This window comes from Ambystoma mexicanum, chromosome 12, assembly GCF_040938575.1.
Source record: "Ambystoma mexicanum isolate Mex_15411 chromosome 12, UKY_AmexF1_1, whole genome shotgun sequence".
Lineage (NCBI taxonomy): Eukaryota > Metazoa > Chordata > Amphibia > Caudata > Ambystomatidae > Ambystoma > Ambystoma mexicanum.
Genome location: NC_090936.1, coordinates 209,422,019 through 209,441,913, shown reverse-complemented (window position 1 = coordinate 209,441,913; position 19,895 = coordinate 209,422,019). Strand labels below are relative to the sequence as shown.

Below are 19,895 nucleotides of genomic sequence, written 5' to 3'. Positions count from 1 at the left end.
CCAGCCTTTTAAAATATAGTTTTGAATTGTATCCACCTCTATTGCTTCTGATAGCAAGTCTTTCTTTTTCATACTTTGATTCAATGTATCAGTTTAAATGACAGATTTAAGTAATCGCCAGCTCGACATAGGCGAGCAGCGGTACTACGCCCATTTCTGACATTTCTTTCAAGCAAGCATCTTTAAAGGTGGATTTTCTTCTCAAATATGTTTATGCTGACATTGTGCTTAGGTGAATTCTTTAAATAAATTGATTTTGAACACCCACCAAGGATGCTGGATCTTTTATGATGTTTGAGAACCATGATTTTTGCACTTTTAACAGCCACGGAAAAACGGATTTCTAAAACAGCTTATGTTCCCCTTGCAATCAGCATTACTTTTTCAAGTAGTTTCAGGTTACTCTGTGGGTAGCCCAATGGTGGGTTTTGGCAGTTGTCTCCTGTGTTACCACTGACATAGGCAAAAGTGGATTGGCGGCCTATTTTTCAGGTTTTTCCTGCGCACTTCTGGGTGATTTTAGCACGCATAACGCTTTCCAGCAGCCATTTCTGATGTTTGATGCAAACAGCGCACAATGATGTTGCAGGGCATGGACTAGTGGGTTAAAACATCCCATAAGCGAGTGAGAGAAAGAAGCTTTCCAAAACAATTTGCAGACCATATCAAAACACACTCTTCATGTCATTTTTTGAAACACTGTAGGAGTTGCCAGGAAGCTCCTTTCTTAACAATGAATAGGTTTTTATTGGAGATCTTAAAGGATTTTAAATGACTAATGAGTTGTAATTATTTAGTACTTTTATGTTGTAATGGTTATTAGTAAATCTATACTGGGACAGATTGTATATGATTGTTTTATTTATTGGAGCTTTAGCACCTTCAATACATTTTAAAAATGTAAAAAAAATAAAACCCAAACAATTCGGAGGACCCCACGTGTCCAAAAAAGCCAATCAACTATGACATTACAAAAGCTTTAGGGTAACTGCAGCTAAAGTACCGTCCCCCCACGCTAAGGACTTTCCTTCAAATTGCAAAAAGGCCCTCGGGTACATGGTCACAGCCAAAGAACAAAAGGCAGCCCCACAAAAATGCAAGGATATTACAGCCTCTGGACTGCACGTAGGTGCCATTAAAACCCCATTCAGACTTCAGGGGGTTGAGCAGATAAAGAAAGGATGCTCAAGGTGCGCACCACACAAGAGCCTGTGAACAACTCACTTTTAGGGCCAGTTTTCTAAAGTCCGAATAAGGGCTTTATAAAACTGTATCGGAGTATAAAACTCTATTCTTCATATAAGGTTATACCACCTATCTTAGGAGTGAGAGAGGGCGGTAGGAAAGTACAAAGAACTTATAGCATACATATAGTTCAAAGAAAAAATTTACATCCAGAAGTATTATAAAAATATAGGTTTATTTTAATTCTACTAGGCCAAGAGAATTCGTGGAGGAAATAAGTACTAAACAGAATATAAAAACCCAACACAATGCTTATAGTATGCAAACGAAAGAATAAAGCATATTTAGAAGAACCAGCAATAATTCAAGGTCAATGAAACCTATTCGCACCTGGGAAAGACAGACAGACCAATCACAGTGTACCTTTCTCAGGAATGATTGTGCATTGACTGCATGTGCCGGAGGAAAAAAAAAAAGTTTAAAAAATGGCTGCCGCCATTAAAATAGAAACTGGACTAAGTCCCTTTTCGGGTGGCGCAGTCCTTTTGGAACATGTTTTCCATGGCCGCCGTCATCTGAAAAGGGACTTAGTCCCTTTCTAATTTTAATGGCGGTGGCCATTTTATGTGGTCATTTTTGTTGCATGATGCTGGAAATTAATCGCCCGCTCCAGGGCCAAACTCGTAGAAGGGCAGTGTGGGAAAAGTGGCAGTAATTCCGTTACCGCCATTTTTTTACTCGTAATGAGCCCCAATACTATCTTCTGCCATTTTCCAATATCACTCCTTAGCCAACTCACTATTTTTCTTATTGGTTATTACCCTCTACTTAAACCCCTCACATGGACTGGGTTCATAACAATCCATCTGCTCGCCAACCATTGTTACCCCACTTACTTACATGCTCTATAAATTTGATCTTTTCCTGCCAAATTCTCGCAGGAAGAACTTGTTAAATTGTGTTAATGACATAAGAACACATTCATTTTCAGTATATATGAGCAAATTAAATACAATCACAATATATATATATATATATATAACAATACACTAACAAAGAAACTAGAATCCCCAATACAATTCTCAGAGAGAAATCCATTGCATCTTAAGTATCTTATGAACCGCCAAATAATTTAAGCAATATTTTGTCATTACCCTTAAAATCAGAAATGGTTTCTCTGTGTAATGAACTGTGTAATGAACCTCTTAATTCCCCTACACCAATTTTGTCCCACTGGGGGTTGCCACATTTCCAACAGCACATGATTAGTAGCCAGGGTGTTAAAACTGCTTTAAGGAAAACCTATGCCAACATCGTCCCCTTACTGGATATGTAGGTAAATTAAGCTCATTGACCTCAATATCACCAGTCATGAATTTTCCTTACTACCAATGAAACACATGAATCATGTCTGCCTCCGGCATACGGAACATCAGGATGTACGTGGTTCTACTGCAGCGCAAAATGACGAATTCGAACATTTCGAATTTGAAACGTGCGCGGCATTATAATCACTCATTAGGTTCCCCACATCCCCTTACCACCCCTACTTACCTTTTGGTAGTACACTGCGCCGCGGCTCCCAGTCTCCCTGCAACGCCAGTTCCATTCACTTATGTGGATGGGAACTGGCATCGCACAGTCTTTTTTTTTTGGATAACTAAATTTGATCCCCTCCAGCCCCCACTTTCAAAGTACTTAAAGTGGGGGAACAGCCCCACAACCCACAATCCCATTATAGCGAACAAGGGAGCAGGGGTCACCCCCGCAAACCACTCCCACTACGCCTGTTCGCAATAATAGGATAGTATGGCTTAACTGTTTGACATTTTTGGCTGTACGAAATGTTAGTACAGTCGAAATTTGAACAATTATACCATACAGCTGCCCCCCCAACCCCGACATTTTCTGCGGAATACGGATCATGGGCAGTAATGTGGGGTATTAGGATACAACAGACAAATGGGCAGATATGGGGCATATTGGGGAGAAAAAAAAATATATATGATGTGCAATAATAGCCGTGGTAAAAACGCAAACTTTAGCACACAAATCTATACTCTGCCGAAACTCTGCAGCTTTATCGATAGCAGGTACAATTGGTGCATCATGTAGGCACTAAAATAAGGGTTTGAACAGGCCACAAAAGTAATGTGAACTGTACCATGTCCAATCACAATTCTGCAACAAGAAATCACATTATTACTCAAAGAAACCCCAATTTGTGAATATTTGAAAAACAAGTTGTTGCTAATACCTTATTTCCAATTACTAAAAAGAGTGCATAGCAACCCCAAGATAAAGCAAGGTTGTAAAGGAATAGGCACCATGACTTTAGCAGTACCAGCAGAGACAATGTCCGAGACCTTCAAAAAACCACCACAGCATCTACCAGTGCAAACAAATGATATTAAACACTCAGCACATATGTTCCAAGCATACGCGTGTAGGTTTTTCAATTCCTGCCTTCTGAAATGGCTGGTGTCCCTATAAGCGGTATCCTCCCGTGTATATTGTTTTAGTTACAGTGTCATCCTGAAACAGGCCTTCTAATTTTGGTAAAAGTGAGGCCCAATTATAGAGATGAAAAGTAGGTAGTGAAATCGCACCATTAAATCATGGCTGCTGCAATGTCCACTAATAGCTTTTCTGGTACCTTGTATTCCAAATGAAGGCGGTTATAGCAGAGCTCAACTGATTTAAATGATTCTTAGCCAAGTAAATTGTAAGAGCCCTAAACAATTTTTCAAATGTAAATCGATAAAGAGAATCAAGCTGTGCTCAAAACCTATCAAAACCTGTCCTCAACAACTAGACGATCAAACCGAAACCAAGTATTCATCGACCTAAGCAACTCTCCTCGGACGACAGCTGAATTCCGGGCGTCGAATAGTCTCATGGACCTAACACAACACTTAGAAGAAGTTGATTCCTCTCTGATCGAGACGAAACAAAACAGGCCAAAACTAGCCTGAAGTACAAACCAGGAAAACCAGCAAGATCTGAATCACGCAACCAGTAGGATTAAGTCTCAAGGCCATAGTGGCTACCGCACCGAGAGAATATCAAGAACTGCGTCAAGCAAAGCTGAAGTGCAACAGCGCCGAAATCCAGAAGTCTCTCAAAAAGAAATGCAGGACAGTTTGTCGATAAATAAACATTACAATCCTCAAGGTGAGGAAAACAAACCCAAAGAACAAGGCGATTCTTCCCGAAGTAATTCACATAGTGCTCCGCAAGGCACTAGAATTTTCAAGCTGGAACAAACCTCACATAAATCTGGATACAATATCCTGAATAGGAAAACGGTGCTAAAAATACTGAGTACAACCAAATCGCTAAGAGCACTAACCACAAATGACTTCCGGCTAATAGAACCCTACCACAGAGAACAAAGGGCAAAGGCATTTTTGCCTATAAAAGCAAGGGTGCTGCAAACAGGAATGGAAGAGGCATATAAAGAACTCAGCAAAACCGTCCTCCGACTGACTGAATTGCAATGCACTCCCCAGGAACCTGTGAAAAGCAAGATGGAGAACATTCGACCACAAAAAGCAACCAGCGAAAGAACCAAACCTAGATCACATAGATACCATCAGGAGCATGCACTATCCAGAAATCAACCAGCTTCAAGGAAATCCTATGTTGTCTCTACACCCCACAGGTCACGACAAACCGCAAACAATCAGAGAACCAGATTAGATATTACACTGACAAGACAGACCTCCGAAGAAGAAGAATCTCGCCACAAAGACACATCTCCAACTCGTGACTTAACACATTACCCGAAAGGGCCATGGGAATGGCTAAAGTTCGCAGTAAATGGGAAGTCCAGCAGATAGCAACCAGGTTGGGCTAATACCACAATACCCCAAGATACATCGGAGACCCACACGATTCCCATGGCCTCATGGAACACCAGGGGACATGCCCATCTAACAAGCAGCAACAACCAGGCCTTAGTGGGCTTTGACATCATATGCCTCCAGGAAACCTGGTTGACCGAGAAACCATTCCTGGATGGTTACGAGATTGAACTTTCACCCGCCAAACAAGGTCTATTTGGGCGTCCATCATCCGGCGTCCTGCTCGCGGTGAAAATCGGATCAGGTATCAAGATCCTGGAAAAGCTATCAGAGAGTTACGGAACGTTGGCAGTCCTTACGTCATGGTCGTTTGAGGATCCAAAGTCCAAAAAAACCAACACCATTGACCTGGCGATACTAAATCTGTATTGGAATACGCAACAAACTTCGATTACATCTTTCTGCAACGAAGTAACAGAAGCGATAGACATCAGAATTGATTCAAACACAGACCATGTAATCATCTGCGGAGACCTAAATGCAATTTTTGCACAAGAAAACATCACTCGGTCCAAAAACAAACCCAAACTGGCGTCAGTAGAGAGAGGAAAAGGTTGGATGCTCTCTATGAACTCAAGAAATTTCCACAATCTGGCCTGGCTGAAATCTTGGGAAAACATCTTACCTACGTGGGAACGGGAAAATTCAAGGGCCACACTAGACTATATATTTGCATCTGAAACTCTACTGCCTCTGATTAATTCATTCAAAGTCATATGGACAAAAGAAAGCAACCACAATTTGCTCGCCATAACATGATCATCACTACAGCACAAGAGCAAGCTCTCTCTTCCTACATTAGAAGCCAACACTCAGCGAACCAGACTTTGCTTAACAGCGACAAATATCAAGACTATTACTGATAACTACGGCAAAACAATGGCAGAAAATCCAAAGGCGTATGAAAGACCAGACTACCTCCCCTTTCTACTACAGTTTAGATCTGATCGCAAGAATAGAAAAGGCCCTAGCCGAAAGCACTTGCATGTGTTTGACCAGGATTTAGTGGACAGAAGAAAGCGGATGAGGAAAGCCAAAAGACGAGCAGCAACTGAACAATCTGACTCGGCCAAGAAGGAATGCTTAGCAGAAGTCAACAGCTACAAATCCTGGCTATTGAGTCGCAGGAGATCAATGCATCTCGACGCAGAAAAGATGCTCAGGATACTAAGCACCAAGAAATCTAGCGACTTCTGGGCCCTTATTAAGTCGGCAACGACCAGACAGGAAAGCGAACTGGTAAACTCTGTCACGGAGGAAAAGTGGACAAACTTCTTCATAAATATGTTTGCGCTTCCAAAGGGCCAGCTTGAAAGCCAACTAGAAAAGCCCAACAATAGATGGACCATCCTCTCAGACGAAGAAGACATTATCAACGTCATTAAACACCTGAAATCCTCGAGAGCCCCGGGTCTTGACGGCCTGAGCAACATCGATCTTAAGCAACACCCGGAAGCCTGGGCCAGTTTCATAAGCATCATATTCCAGCACTGTGAACGGCTAAGAACCATTCCAACATCTTGGTCCCATTCGATAATTGTCCCGCTATTCAAACGCGGCAACAGGGAAGAACCACAGAATTACAGGCCAAAAGCCCCGCTAGACATTATTGGCAAAATATTCGCAACCCTTCTGTTAAAAAAGTTCCAAACTTAGGCAAAGGCATCTCCAGCACATGACCCTTTTCAGATGGGTTTTCTCAAAAACGGCGGAACCTCTGCAAACATCTTGATGCTAAACCTAATCAAAGCAAAGGTAAAGCAGGGATCTCCACCGGTGTTCTTGGCCTTCATAGACCTCTCGCATGCCTTTGATAGAGTAGATAGGAGTCTGCTTTGGTCCAAACTGCATAAATGGAAATGGCCAGACGAAATATTACATCCAATCAAAGCACTACATACAGCCAACAAACTCTGAGTAAGGCTAAACAACCAAGGAACGCTATCAGAAGAGATTCCAGCAGAGAGGGGGGTGAAACAGAGGTGCCCCCTAGCTCCGGCACTTTTCATCAGCTTTCTCTGGGACTTCAAGGACACTGAAACGGCAGTTTGAGCCTTCCCACCGAAAATAGGCAACACAAACATATCTCACCTCCCATATGCAGATGATCTAATCTTAGTAGATTAAACTGAAATTGGACTACAGCGCCAACTGACCAACTTGGCAAAATACATAAAAGCAAACAACCTGCAAATTAACAAATCTAAAACAAAAATCATGATTCTGGCAAAAAACCATTCCTTTAAGAGTCGCAATAAAGGATGGTTTTGAAACTGTCGAATACTACAAATACCTGGGTATAATGATTGACAGTTCAGCACAAGAAACATGCATGCAATCTACTCTTTGGGGCAAAACCAGGAACTTAGCAGCCCAGATGAGATCCATCGACAAGAGATATGGCAAATTCTCACTGGAGCCTGTAATTCAATTCTACAGAGGCAAAGTTGTCCCGGCGCTAACTTACAGAATGGGTGCGACCAATGTCGATGCCGACTTCAATCTGGCCTAAGCTTGAAGGCTTACTATGGCGCTCAGTTCTGGGTTTACCAAGCTCGGCGGCTATTGCAAACATCAGGCGTGATTTGGGCCTTCAGTCTTTACTGGCAGCGGGCGAGCAGAATTCTATGCAAATCTACAGAATAATCATCCTTCCGGACACTCTTCCAATATATAAATTGATAGCCGCAGAAATTTTGACCGGCCGTGCCAACATCTTAAAAAAATGGTCGCTAAAGCAAAAAACAAAACTGGAAGAAATAGCCTGCACCGAAGATGAACTGGTCGGAAATCCTCAAAGAATAAAAAGAAAAATGGACCTAATGGACTGGATTGGCACAGTCGACAAGGCCCAAGCAAACAAATTGACCACACACCTGCCTCCAACCTTTAACCAGCTGAACGTTCCCTTGCCATATTGTTCAAAATTCCCGGACAAAAAACTAATGAGGACCTTTTTGAGAGCCCGTTTGAACTTAATGCCCAAATGCAAAATCCTATGCATCAGACTCCAGGCGGCGTCCAAAGAATGCAGATTATGTCGATCAGCAGAGGAACCTGAAAACCTGAAGCACCTGTTGCTGCACTGCCAGGCGCTCAGTCACGAGAGAAGCGCCTACCTCTCACCACTTGGGATGCCAGTTTCAATTTTAGACGAGGAGGTGTGGTGTAACAGATTAATGTCGGGAGAAAAGACAAATTTGACTATCGCGACAAAACTTGACAATCATTTTTAACAAAATGAAAACACATGAAACAGATGTGAAAGCTGGAAAGAATTGAAATTACTCTGGTCAAGTCCAGAATACGAAGACAGTCTTCAGAAACCTTCAGAAACCTTCAGAAATTCATAGAAATCAAAGCATCCTTGTAAAAATCACAAGTTGATTATATACAATAAAAATTTTTTTTAAAAATGTACATAGAATGGTCATTAACAAAATGTGTTCCAACAAGCAAACTAAGAGGGAGCGACTGTTTAGTTGTTAACCCCCTCTCCTAGTGAGACTCTTCCCCTCCCCCCCACCCCCCCCAAGCACATTTTGCTAGACTTCTGGAACTTTTTCTTTTCTTCTGAATGAGGGGATCCTTTCCCCCCCCCCCTCATTCATTCTTACTGCTCTATCGATGGGAACTTTGTTCTTTATGTTTTATGGCGTCTGCTTTCCTCGAGATCTCTTAAAAGGCATCTGCGTTACACTTTTGCAGCGTTACACTTTTGCAGCACAGAGCACCCTCTGTGCAGTGTTGCTGGGGACCTTTTGGGTCCTCCATTTCATATTCTTTTATTTTCCCTAAGAACTACTGTTTAAGGAAAGAGGGATACTTTGTATCCTTCCTAAAACTTTAATTTATGAGAGATTAGCAAACACCACCTTATGTGGAATGCTAAGGGGATACTTAGTATCCGCCTTGCCTCTGCTCCTGTGACTTTATTTGGTCACAGTGACAACCCTAAAGTTCTGGCTGGTGGCAGTGGACATGTTCTTCCAACTTTGGGGCTATTTAGTGACTGAAGACTGTATTCACAGCCTCTGGGGATGCACCAAAGGGTCACCTAGGATCTAATATAGTGGCTCCTTTCTTTTTCAGCCATTTCTCGTGTGGTTGTCCTTAGTTAGCTTTTCTTTTAGCATTCTGAAAAGGGGAGGTCTGAATGAGAGTTTTGCCTTTGCTGGGAACCCTTTGTGTCTCCGCCTAGGCTCCAGTGTGTCTGAAGGCAGGAATCAGGGGAGGAGCCCAAAACTCCCCTGTCCTTTGTCTGATGAAGTGCCTGAATGGAGCCAGTTCCCACTGGGGGACTGGGTGTCGCGATTGGTTAGCCACCAACCCCCTTCGGTAAATTGCAGGGATAGTTTGCAGAGTAGCGAATAGGAAATCCTAATAAAAGGTGAGGTTCCTGAGGCAGAAGGCAAGTCGACCACTGGAACAGAAGATCTGAAGCAGACTAACTACCATAGACGGAGGCAGACCCTTCCAGTAACCATGAAGCGACTACTGCTGCCTGACCCAGTTTTCCTATCGACAGAGGAACTCCAAAGAGGACGACTTCTTCCCTTTGGCTGGTGGGATCAACCAGCCCTAAGACGAACTGCAGATCGAGGTGACCTTCCAGGGCTGTAAACCGCGAATACCAGGGGACCTCAGACCCAATTGCAGTGCAACGTCTTTGCGTTAACAAATCCTGCCAGGACTTTGGTGAGCTTCAGTTGGACCGCCAGAGGCAGCATCCCACTCTTCCAAGTCCCCTCAACAGAGTGCAGGACTGCAGAATTGAGGAAGATTGACCGGGCCGTAATGGTTCACTGCAGGAGCTGATAAAAAGACGCCAAAACCACAGACTGAAGAAATCCTTGCTGATGGTCCTTTCTCGTGACTGCTGCTGTGACATTCCATTCAGTCCTTCCTTTCGTCACCAGCCCAAAGAATCAGGAGCCTGGGTCTGTCGCTGCTGCATAGGAAAGAATCCAGCTGCATTTTCTTCAACCACCCTAAACTACAGTGTGGCTCAAGGTAGAACTTTCTGAAGCCGAATAGTCGAACCAGTGACACTGGAGTGCGATACCAGGTGTTTGGGTGTCCACCCATACCTCTTGCCCAGGCTTAACATCTTGTGCTCTTTTAAGGAGGCCTTTGCAGGGTCCTCATAAACTGTTATACTACTAAAGCATTGTACTTAAAGTAACTAAACTTTGCCTTTTCTGCTGCTGCATAAGACTTTTCCCCCACCCTACACTCACTTCGATGAACTCTTGAATAGTTAGGGATTAGACTACTAAAGCACTAGCAGCTTTGAAAAGTTTTGCTAAGAAGTAAATCAATGCTAAACAATCCCTTTTTTCTTCCAACAGACTTGTGTCCGAGTGCCTTTGTAAATTAATGAAACTGTCATTTCACTGTAACAAATGTGGGTGCGTGCCACTACTATTTAAACAGTGGAACTGTCGTTTTCTGTAACAATTGCAGGTGCAAGTCATTACTATTGAAACAGTATCCACAAGAAGTGTTGCTGATATTTCCTATTTGTATTGGTTAGTCTAAAATGGTATTTACCTGCCTTGTGTACATAAAATAAATGTATATTTTATTATAAACTTTCAGTGTGTAAGAGTTTCTCTGGGCTAATCGATTGACTGGGTTCATTGTACTTCCCTACAGCTCACATCCTCCTAATAAGATAAGCATGCCTGCTCTGCCATTCTACCAATCCTTTGTGTAGTACAGACCTATACGCGTTGGGGACCTATATACCAAGGGATAGTTTTGTAGAGGCTCAACTCTCAACTCCTGGTGGACTTTAGGAAAACTCCCCTAACGGCGACCTTTACCATTTCAACAATCCAAGCATATTTTCAAAGACATTTTGAAAATACTGACTATGTGCGTACTCAATGTTCTACGTAATTAGGACTCCTTTGAGACTGCAACTCTTGTATAAATCTGGAATATGATATTAGGCGCCATCTCTTTTCAATATTTAACATATAGACGGAAGTGTCGGCAACTCATTAATTACCCAGGTTAATCTTGGGATAGCAGTCATTGGATCCGAACTATCCATCACTAAATCATCTACATACAAGGGCTGGTAGGATAGATATGAGTTAATGCATTGGTCTTGGAAGCATTACAATGCAGACCAACACAGGTACGAATTCCAGTCCCCGCGCTAATAGACAGGTCTCCGGTATTAAAGCACATTATAGAAAATTAATGAATTACAAAGAGAAAGAATTATCTACTTCAGAACAAATGATTGCCAGAATCTCATCAATTTCTTTAGTTCTGGCAACGGGATTTCTCTAGAGAGTACAAATAGAAGGGAACCCCTGTTGAGTACCCCCTTCTAACTAAGAATGGTACAGACTTCAAAAGCTTTCTCAGCATCTACATAGTTGCAAGCCAGTAAAGGTTTCTTTGGGCACGGACTACCAGAATTACATATGTCAAATTAGTGCACGGGTCGGAAGATCAACCCCTAATAAAACTATGGTGGTCCTTGCTGACCAGCTGGCCAATAGGTGGAACCAGCCAAACCACCCAAAAAAAGTAAATATTGTATCCAAATTGAACAGGGATATTGGTCTCCTTATGCTAACATTAAAGGCTATACAATGTCTTCTTACTTTAGCGGTCCTTGCGTTTTCATAAATGTACTTCCTTATTTGTAAGTTAAGATCACACACTGAAACACTAACATGCTACAATGCCAGGCACAGAATAACACATTCAGTATTTTTATCTGGTTAATTAAGAATCCCATATCTCTCGATACAAAACATGATAGTGCTGATTGTCAAATACCTTGCTTTCATTACTGGAGAGTCCAGAGTTTTCCCTGTGTTGGGGCAGAATTCCATTTGGAGTACTTCTGCCCAACTTTGAGGTACCACTACAATTTCTGCTCGATTCCTTGGATTTGTCCTCCCCTTTTTTCTCCAACCCAAAATATGACAAAGTAGCTGTTTTTGGTGCTCTTCCTTATGAGTACTTATAACTCCTAAAGCTGGGCTACCCCAAATGTACCTCAGTGCCCCAGAGAGGTGGCTAGTGGGAGATTTGTGCTCTGTTAAAAAGTGGCTACACTTGGTAGAAACCATTACCTGGATGTGTCCTTTTGGACCCGATCCAACAAAATTGATTAATATTGTATATATCAATTTTGTTGGATAGAGTAACTATAGTTTTTTGTCTGCGTTGTGGATTTGAGTTGTTTAAGAGCACACTAAATCAATGATTCACCCCCTGAAATGTGCCTGAAATAAAGCTAGAGTCTAGCAATTGTTGTATAGAATTCCAGAAAGAGAAACTATTTGTTATTCCTATTTCTTATTTAGGGTCACTGCTCAGTGTTACCCTTGTGGAGCCCCCCGGTTTTTTGTTTTTTTAAAAAGAAACAAAAGCATGAACAAGAAAGCCTGCCACTGAAGGGTAGCAAGGGAGAACCCAGGGGTCTCAGTTGCGACCCTCAAATGACATCCCTGTTAAAGGGTACAGTGCATCATTTTCATAACTATCAAATGAGAGCATGTCCACAGACTTTTATAAAAAAAAATATTCTTTATATCTGACTAGGCAAAAGATTTACACTGTCCTTACTCTAACAATTTCCAATAGAGGGCCTCAAAGTTCAATAAAGTATTTCCTAGAAGAGAAAATGCAATCCCAAATGAATTAATTTCTTTTTTCCTATCTTTGGACAAAAATAATTTTTCAGAAAGACCATGGGCAACCAGTTCTGTGCCTATGGGCAGGATAAGTGGTACTTTTTGCGAAAATGACCAAACTGTCAGTTTCTGGAGTTCTGGTAGTGTTTAGGCCACAGAAGACCCATGCGGATGAAGGAGACCCTGAGAGTAAGGTTCAAGCAAAGAAAGAACTCACCAGCAGTGGGTTGTGAAAGGCAATACTATTGCAGAAGGTGGTTTTCAGAGGCAGTCACTGCGCAGTTTGTTGGTCAACCACTGACCCGTGGGAATGGCGATTATTCAAGATTCGGCATCTTCACAGTTGAGGCAACCGGCTAAAGGGGTTGAAAGGCGAGGAAGCTGTGGTCGATGGTATTCTTTGATGCAGCGTTCCTCCATCATCTTCTGTCTCATGATTCAGCTTCTGAGTTTGGAATACCATGAGAAGACCACTGGACAGAATTCTTTATTGAAGATTCTGACAAGGGGCGAGAGCACAGTGTATCCATCCTTGGAAGATGGACTGCAGCGTGAGTTTGACTGTGCGGTTGCAGGACAAAGGGCAGCACAGTACCCCAGAGCATTCCAAATGAGGGAGATTGATTCTGGACACCGGTCCGATTTCCTGATATGAAGAAACTCTGGTCTAGATGGAGCTAAACCTTAATGGTCCCACTTCTGGGTCCGGAGATGCAGGGAGATCGGGCCTTCAAGCCGGAGAATTGATCCAAAGGGGACAAATTGATCAGTGTGAATGAGCACATCAGTCTGTTTGTTCTGCTCTTCTGTCTGGTCCTTCTGCTTTTCTGGAGAGAGTGAGCTTTGCTGTAACATTTGGGGGTATGTGAAAGGATGCTGGTGCAGTGCTTCGGTCTTTCCTTGAGCATTGGGCTTTCCAGGAGTGCCGGTTCAGAGTTTCAGCAGTGGGCCAGGGGAGTGGCTTATTGGGACTTCTTTTATCCCCCTTGTGAAGCAGCAAGTGAATGAAGCACTGAATCGGACACCAAGTATCATTCAAACAGAGGGCGGGTCAGCCAATGGCTCCCTTTAAGCACAACCAGTCACTCAGAAAGAGCTTGCCTATTCAAAGAAAGGAAGGAAGGAAATCCACTCTATTCTAGACAGGCATTGCCAGTCAGAACTGGTTTCAGGGTGACTACAGACATTAAGCATAAGTGCTTAATAATAACACATAATAACCAGTTGGCCTTGGACGTCTGCTTGCATTAACAGTAAATTGTAAATATGGGCCTATGCACACTGATTAATGATACATATGGTGATCCATTCCTGTATGGGATGCATATCACATTACATTAATATTGTAACCATTGTGTACTTGAAACAATGCTATGTGATGCCACTTCCAGTTTTGTTAAGGGGTGAAAGGTCGTGTTCTATCGCTTCCCGTGATGTCACCTTGGGGTGGGGTCAAATTACATAATTTCCTGTGATGTCAGAGGTCAAGGGTTTTGTGATGTCACTTGCGCTACCGCTGACATTTTGGTGAAATTACGTCCCTGCCAGTTAACCACCTGTGGGGATGTGAGGGTGGACGGAGAGGGAGAGCGGGACGCACGGCCAGAGGAGCCCGCTGTGCCGCGGGCGTGTGCGGCGCCGAACGCGGGCGCCGGGAAGGCGTCCCTGTTAAAGGGAGAGCCTTGTCGGCGTCCCGCGACGGTGCCGACGTTGCAGCCGCGGCGCCGCGGGTGCTCACAGCCGCAGCGCCGCGTGTGCCCACAAGGACCGGGTTCACTGGCGCTGCGGCTGGGAGACCGGCGAGCCCAACGTACCTCGGCGGCCTCCGGCGGCGAGGCTCGGGAACTAGAGAGCCCGACTCGTGCCGACCGCTCGGCGTCGGAGGTGCGCCGGACAGCTGGGCAAGGACCCATCGGGGGCAGCCAACCAGAACCCCCTCCTTACCTCATGCAGGGCAGACCCAGAACGGTAGCATGGGGCCTCAAGCAGGACGGGCCTCTGGGAGACATGCCTCGAGGGAGACACAATGTTGGGGGGGCGGGGCCAATGGAGAGGGTGGGGCTGACAGCAGGGAAGGGAAGCTAGAGCCAGGCAGCCAGAATAAAGGAGGAGGTGGGGAGGAGGCAGCACTATTCATAGAGGGTGGGTGCCTAGGGTCCCCACCAATCAGACAGGGGGGGAGGGAAGTTGTCCCCGATTGGCCCTTTTTCCCTCCAAACCCCAGGTATAAAAAGGGACTGGCCTAATGGCGTTTTGGTTGCTTTTTGCAGGGAGAAGGAGAGGAGAGTGAGAGCAACTGGTGGGCCTATCCGGGTCCGTGAGAGTAGGAGACCCTCAAAGAGAAGAGGAACTCCTGGTGCCTTTTACTCACAGTGAAGTAACTGTGGGGTCAACCTGGAGTCCAACTACCTTGGTTAAGACATTGTGTAATAAAGGTATACAAAACTCCACTTCGCCTACTGTCGTGATTTCTACACCACCCCACTCACTTTCTAAAAGTGAACGTTTAGACTGCTCTGCAACACTAGCACTTATGAGCCTTGTGAAATTTGAGGGAATCCTTAAGGAAGACAGACCTTAAGACCTCATCAAAGGGCTTATCTCCCAAACACCCTGATTCTTAAAACTTAAAAACAAGACAGAAACAAATGAAACGCTTACAGGATAACAGGGAAAGCCTTGTGTTTGAATAATTGCAAAGCCATTGCACAAAGAAAATATGTAATTGTCTCCTGCACAGAAACGGAACAGGTAAATATGAAGGTACCTAGACACAAACCTAAGCTTTTGAACCCAACCAAAACCTTGTAGTCATTCTTTAAAATCCAAGGACTTGCTATTACATTACTATCATGACAAGGGAAGAGTGTGTTCCATACAATGGAGATTTCAAACGGAAAGCGTGCAGAGACGACGGCCACCTAAAGGTATGCCCATCACAGATAGACAAGATCTCAACCCCAGACATCGCAAAAATGGCAAATAGGCCTCAAACCTATCTGAAGTGGAAAATTACAAAAGTTCCTAAACATTTCAAAAGCTATGTAAACACACAGGCCAGAGGAAAATCCTAAAAATGACCCCCTCACTCCCCAAAAACAAAAACACTTTCCCACTTCAAACAATGTTCAAGACCAATCCCATCAAGAGCCTATCCTTGAGCAAACCTATTTTAATAGAGAAAATGTATTCCATGGGTCGAGTGTTGGTGGGGAATTATTCTAAGCGTACAACTACAGAAAGCCTTCAAAATTCATTCTTGCCCAGGTTTCACACCACTATGCAGTAAAGTGTACTTAAAACAAATTCCGAAAGTTTGTGGAAGAATAATTCATACTTGCAAAATGATTGAAAAAACGGTCTTCTCTTCCAAACATCTCAGCAGGTTTCATAATGATGGCATTTGGGTACTCCTCCCTTACAACCTGCTCTCCAACAGCCTAGGTGAAAAACAAACACAAAGTGTGACCTCTGGCATGTTCAGCTGCATTGAGAAAATCTACTTTGCAGCCCAGCGTGAGAAAGCAATAGCAGACAAGTAGGAAGAAATGGGTTCCTGTTATACATGTGATCTGAAAATTGCCACACATTACAAACATTTGCAGATTTTAAAAAAAATTACAAAATGAAATCATGGCTTTTTTGCCACTTATTTAGTGTGGCAAGCTGCTTGAGCAATCGAAAGAACCGGAAGCCATTTGACTCAGAGTGGCTTAGCAGAGTCTGGTTAGCTTAGCACAGATTATTACCTGGAACTACTTTGGTATCTTAAACAACAGGCTCCACAAAAATACACGTTTGTGACATTGCACCTTTGTGGTACATTTACGGGTCCATAAATATGCATCTTAATCACACCTCTAATGGAATAATATACAATATGATCCTGTAATGAATGACATCTGCCCTGCAGGATTACAAGGATGAATAGAAGCTAAAGGAGCCCTCTCTACCCTCACAGTTCTACAAACCAAGAGCCAACACAATCATAAAGGTAAATCAGGCACTGTTAAGAGAAAAACCTCCTTCGCCCTTTGTGGGAACGTGGGCGAGGGAAGGCTATGTTCTTAAGAAGGGTGTGAATGGTTCAGTAGCAACCCAAACAGCGAAGTATAACAGTCCAAAATAAATGAAAGTCAAATCATGGTTCTATAAAAATACATACTTTAATCAAACACACCATGTCCAATATCAGCTTACGAGAAGACACTGTAAACTCCCCTCCTGCCCCCCGCCCCCAATGTAGAAAAGACAACATATGCAAAGATAGAATAGTTGCAGCACTGGGTATTGAGACAGGGAGAGAAAAGGGAACGATCACAATGTTCAAATAATATGTTCTTGAGGTTGCAAAAGGCATATTATCCTATACATTCTCTAGGGTTCAAAGATGGACCAGAGGGCGGACACTAGTCAATAATAGGTTTGCAAAGGTCTTGGTGGTCCAAAAGGCTTCTAGGTGTCTATCACAGGTTCTTCACAGTTCGAAGATGCAGTAGGTGTGGTGGTCCAGTGGAATGTTGCCACATAGTTTGGGTCGAACAGAAGCTGGCTGCGGTCTCAAACCATTTTCTCATGCTGTGCTCATCGGGCAGTCTCCAGGTTTAATCGGTCTAATTTCAATGTCAGTGAGCTGGCAGCTGGATGCGCAGGCGAGTCATTTCTATGCGGAGGCTCCGGGGTCGCTGTCCGGGAGACACCAGGACTGGTGTTAGGGGAGTTTTGCTAAAGTCCACTTGGAAGTAAGACTAACATTATTCGTGGTATACAGGTCCCCAACTCTTCGTAAACGTCTGTACTACCCAAAGGATTTAATAGAATGGCAGAGAAGCAAGGCTTATCTTAAGAGGAGGATGTGAGCTGTAGGTAAGTACACTGAAACCAGTCAATACAATAGTCAAAAGAAACTCCTACACACAAAGATGCATTCATATATATTTGTATTCTTATATACACACAAGGCAAAGTAGGTAAATACTTAGACAATCAACACACAGGAATTATTAACAATACTGTTCATAGGTCACTGCTTCAATGGTAGTAGCTAGCTCTTACAATTGTTACAGAAAAATTACACTAACAGTTCTACAGTATTTGTAGTGCCACGCACCCGCTTTTGTTATAGAGAAATTATAGATTCATTAATTTAGTAAAGTCACATCAGACAAGTCTGTAGGAAGGAACAGGAAGGTTACTCTAAACTTTAGCAGTCATTTACTTTATAGCGATACTTTACAAGGCTTCTAATGCTTTGGCAGTCCAATCCCCAACTATCCAAAAGTCAGTGTAGGAGTGGAACAAAAGTCTTATGTAGCAGCTGGAAAGGCAAGATACTTTAACCACTTAAATAAAAATGGTTATCAAGTCAACAAGTTATAGGGATCCTGCAAAGGACTCCGTAATAGGACACAAGCTGATCAGCCTCGTTCAGGGGTATGGGTGGACAGCCAAACACCTTGAAATGCACTCCAGTCACACTGGACGACTCTTCTGGCTTGAGGAAAGTTCCACATTTAGTCCCACAGTACCTTAGGTTAGATGACCAAATGCAGCTGGATTCTTTCCTGTACTGCAGCGACAGACCCGGTCTCCCGATTCCTCGGTCTGATGACGAAAGTAAGGACTCTGAATGAGAGCAGCTGTCACGAGAAAGGACCCCTAGCAAGGATTTCTCCGGTCTCCCCCATCAGTCTGCAGTTTTGGCTCTTTTTTTTATTAGCTCCAGCAACAGACGATTATCAGCCGTTCGATTTTCCTCGATTCTACAGTACTGCACTCTGGTGAGGGGACTTGGATGAGTGGGATCGTGCCTCTGTCGGTCCTACTGGAGCTCACCAAAGTTCCGGGTAGATTAGTCCATGCAAAGAAGTTGCACTGCAAATGGTTCGGTAGTTCCCCCCCCTGGTATTTGCCGTTTGCAGCCCTGGAAGGTCACAGCACCATGGGGATGGTTTGATCTTCAGTTCACCTTGGGCTGGTTGGTCCCACCAGCCAAAGGCAAGGAGTCCTCTTCAGAGCTACTCTGGCGATAGGAAAACAGGGTCAGGGCAGCAGTGATTCACGGTTACTAGAAAGGTCTTCAGGCGTCTCTGGCAGTCTTCAGCTTCGGATCTTCTGTTCCAGTGGCCAACTTTCTTTCTGCCTCAGGAACCTCACCTTTTATTCCTATTTCACATTCACTCTTCTGGAAACTCTCGCAGTAGTTTACAGAAAGGTGTGGGTGATACGATAGGTTATTTATAAAGCGCCTAATCCCCAGAGGTTTCTAAGTGCGGACCCGGGGATCAGACCTGTGTTGCTCCATGTCCTCTTGCTTCCAAGGCAAGCACATTGCTGCTGAGCTATACTCCCGAGACGAATCGGGACAGCCAGCCCCCCCACCCCCAGTGGGAACTGGTTTCATTCAGGCACGCTGGCAGACAAAGGACAGGGGAGTGTTAAACTCCTCCCCTGCTTCCTTCCTTCACAGACACACTGGAGCCGAGGCAGGGACACCAAAGGGTTCCCACCAAAGGCAAACCTCACACACAGACTTCCCCTGCCCAGAATGGGAGAAGGGCTAACAAAGGGCAACCACGCGAGAAATGGGGGGGAAAAAAAAGAAAAAAGAGTGGATCCACCATGTTAGAACATAGGTGACCCTATTGTGCCTAACCGAGGCTGTGAATAAAGTGTGTGGTGTGGTATCTTGTTTGTGTGTTCCGTTTGTAAGAGAGGGAGACGTGTAGTATTGATTGTATCTATCTGCACTGGGTGCACACAGTGCTGGTAGTAGAATACAGTGATGTCATCTAGAATGTGATGGGACCTGAGAGTTCCAAGAGCTACAGTTGTTAAACTGGATGGGAGAACCTTACTGAAAGGATGTCATCTATTTAGCTCCCTGTCTTTCTAACCAACTAGCCCTGTAACTACAAATAAACATACTCCTTTTATATACTCAAGTCTCCAGTGCCTTACCTGATTCCTGATGTCTTCTCACCATTCTCCAATACTACAAATGGCGACGAGGATGGGATCAGGTGGTGTTGCTGATCCCCAACATGAGAGAGATGAGATGGGGAGAGCCTGCTGGTCCCAAAGATGTTAAGGACCCACATGAGAAGTACTGCTGATCCCTCATGTAATGAAGTGGCTGATGGCAGCTGTCCATGATGAGCCCAGCAGTTATGAAGGC

The 19,895-nt window shown here is 43.8% G+C and overlaps 1 protein-coding gene across 1 annotated transcript in view; it reads right to left on the bottom strand.

Moving 5' to 3' along the window:
- NDUFA9 (NADH:ubiquinone oxidoreductase subunit A9) overlaps positions 1-19,895 on the bottom strand; it is a 291,123-nt gene that overhangs the window by 109,757 nt on the left and 161,471 nt on the right. Inside the window, exon 6 of the mRNA XM_069628323.1 lies at positions 16,056-16,158. Coding sequence (XP_069484424.1) covers positions 16,056-16,158 — 103 coding nt within the window. The remainder of the gene's footprint in view (positions 1-16,055; positions 16,159-19,895) is intronic.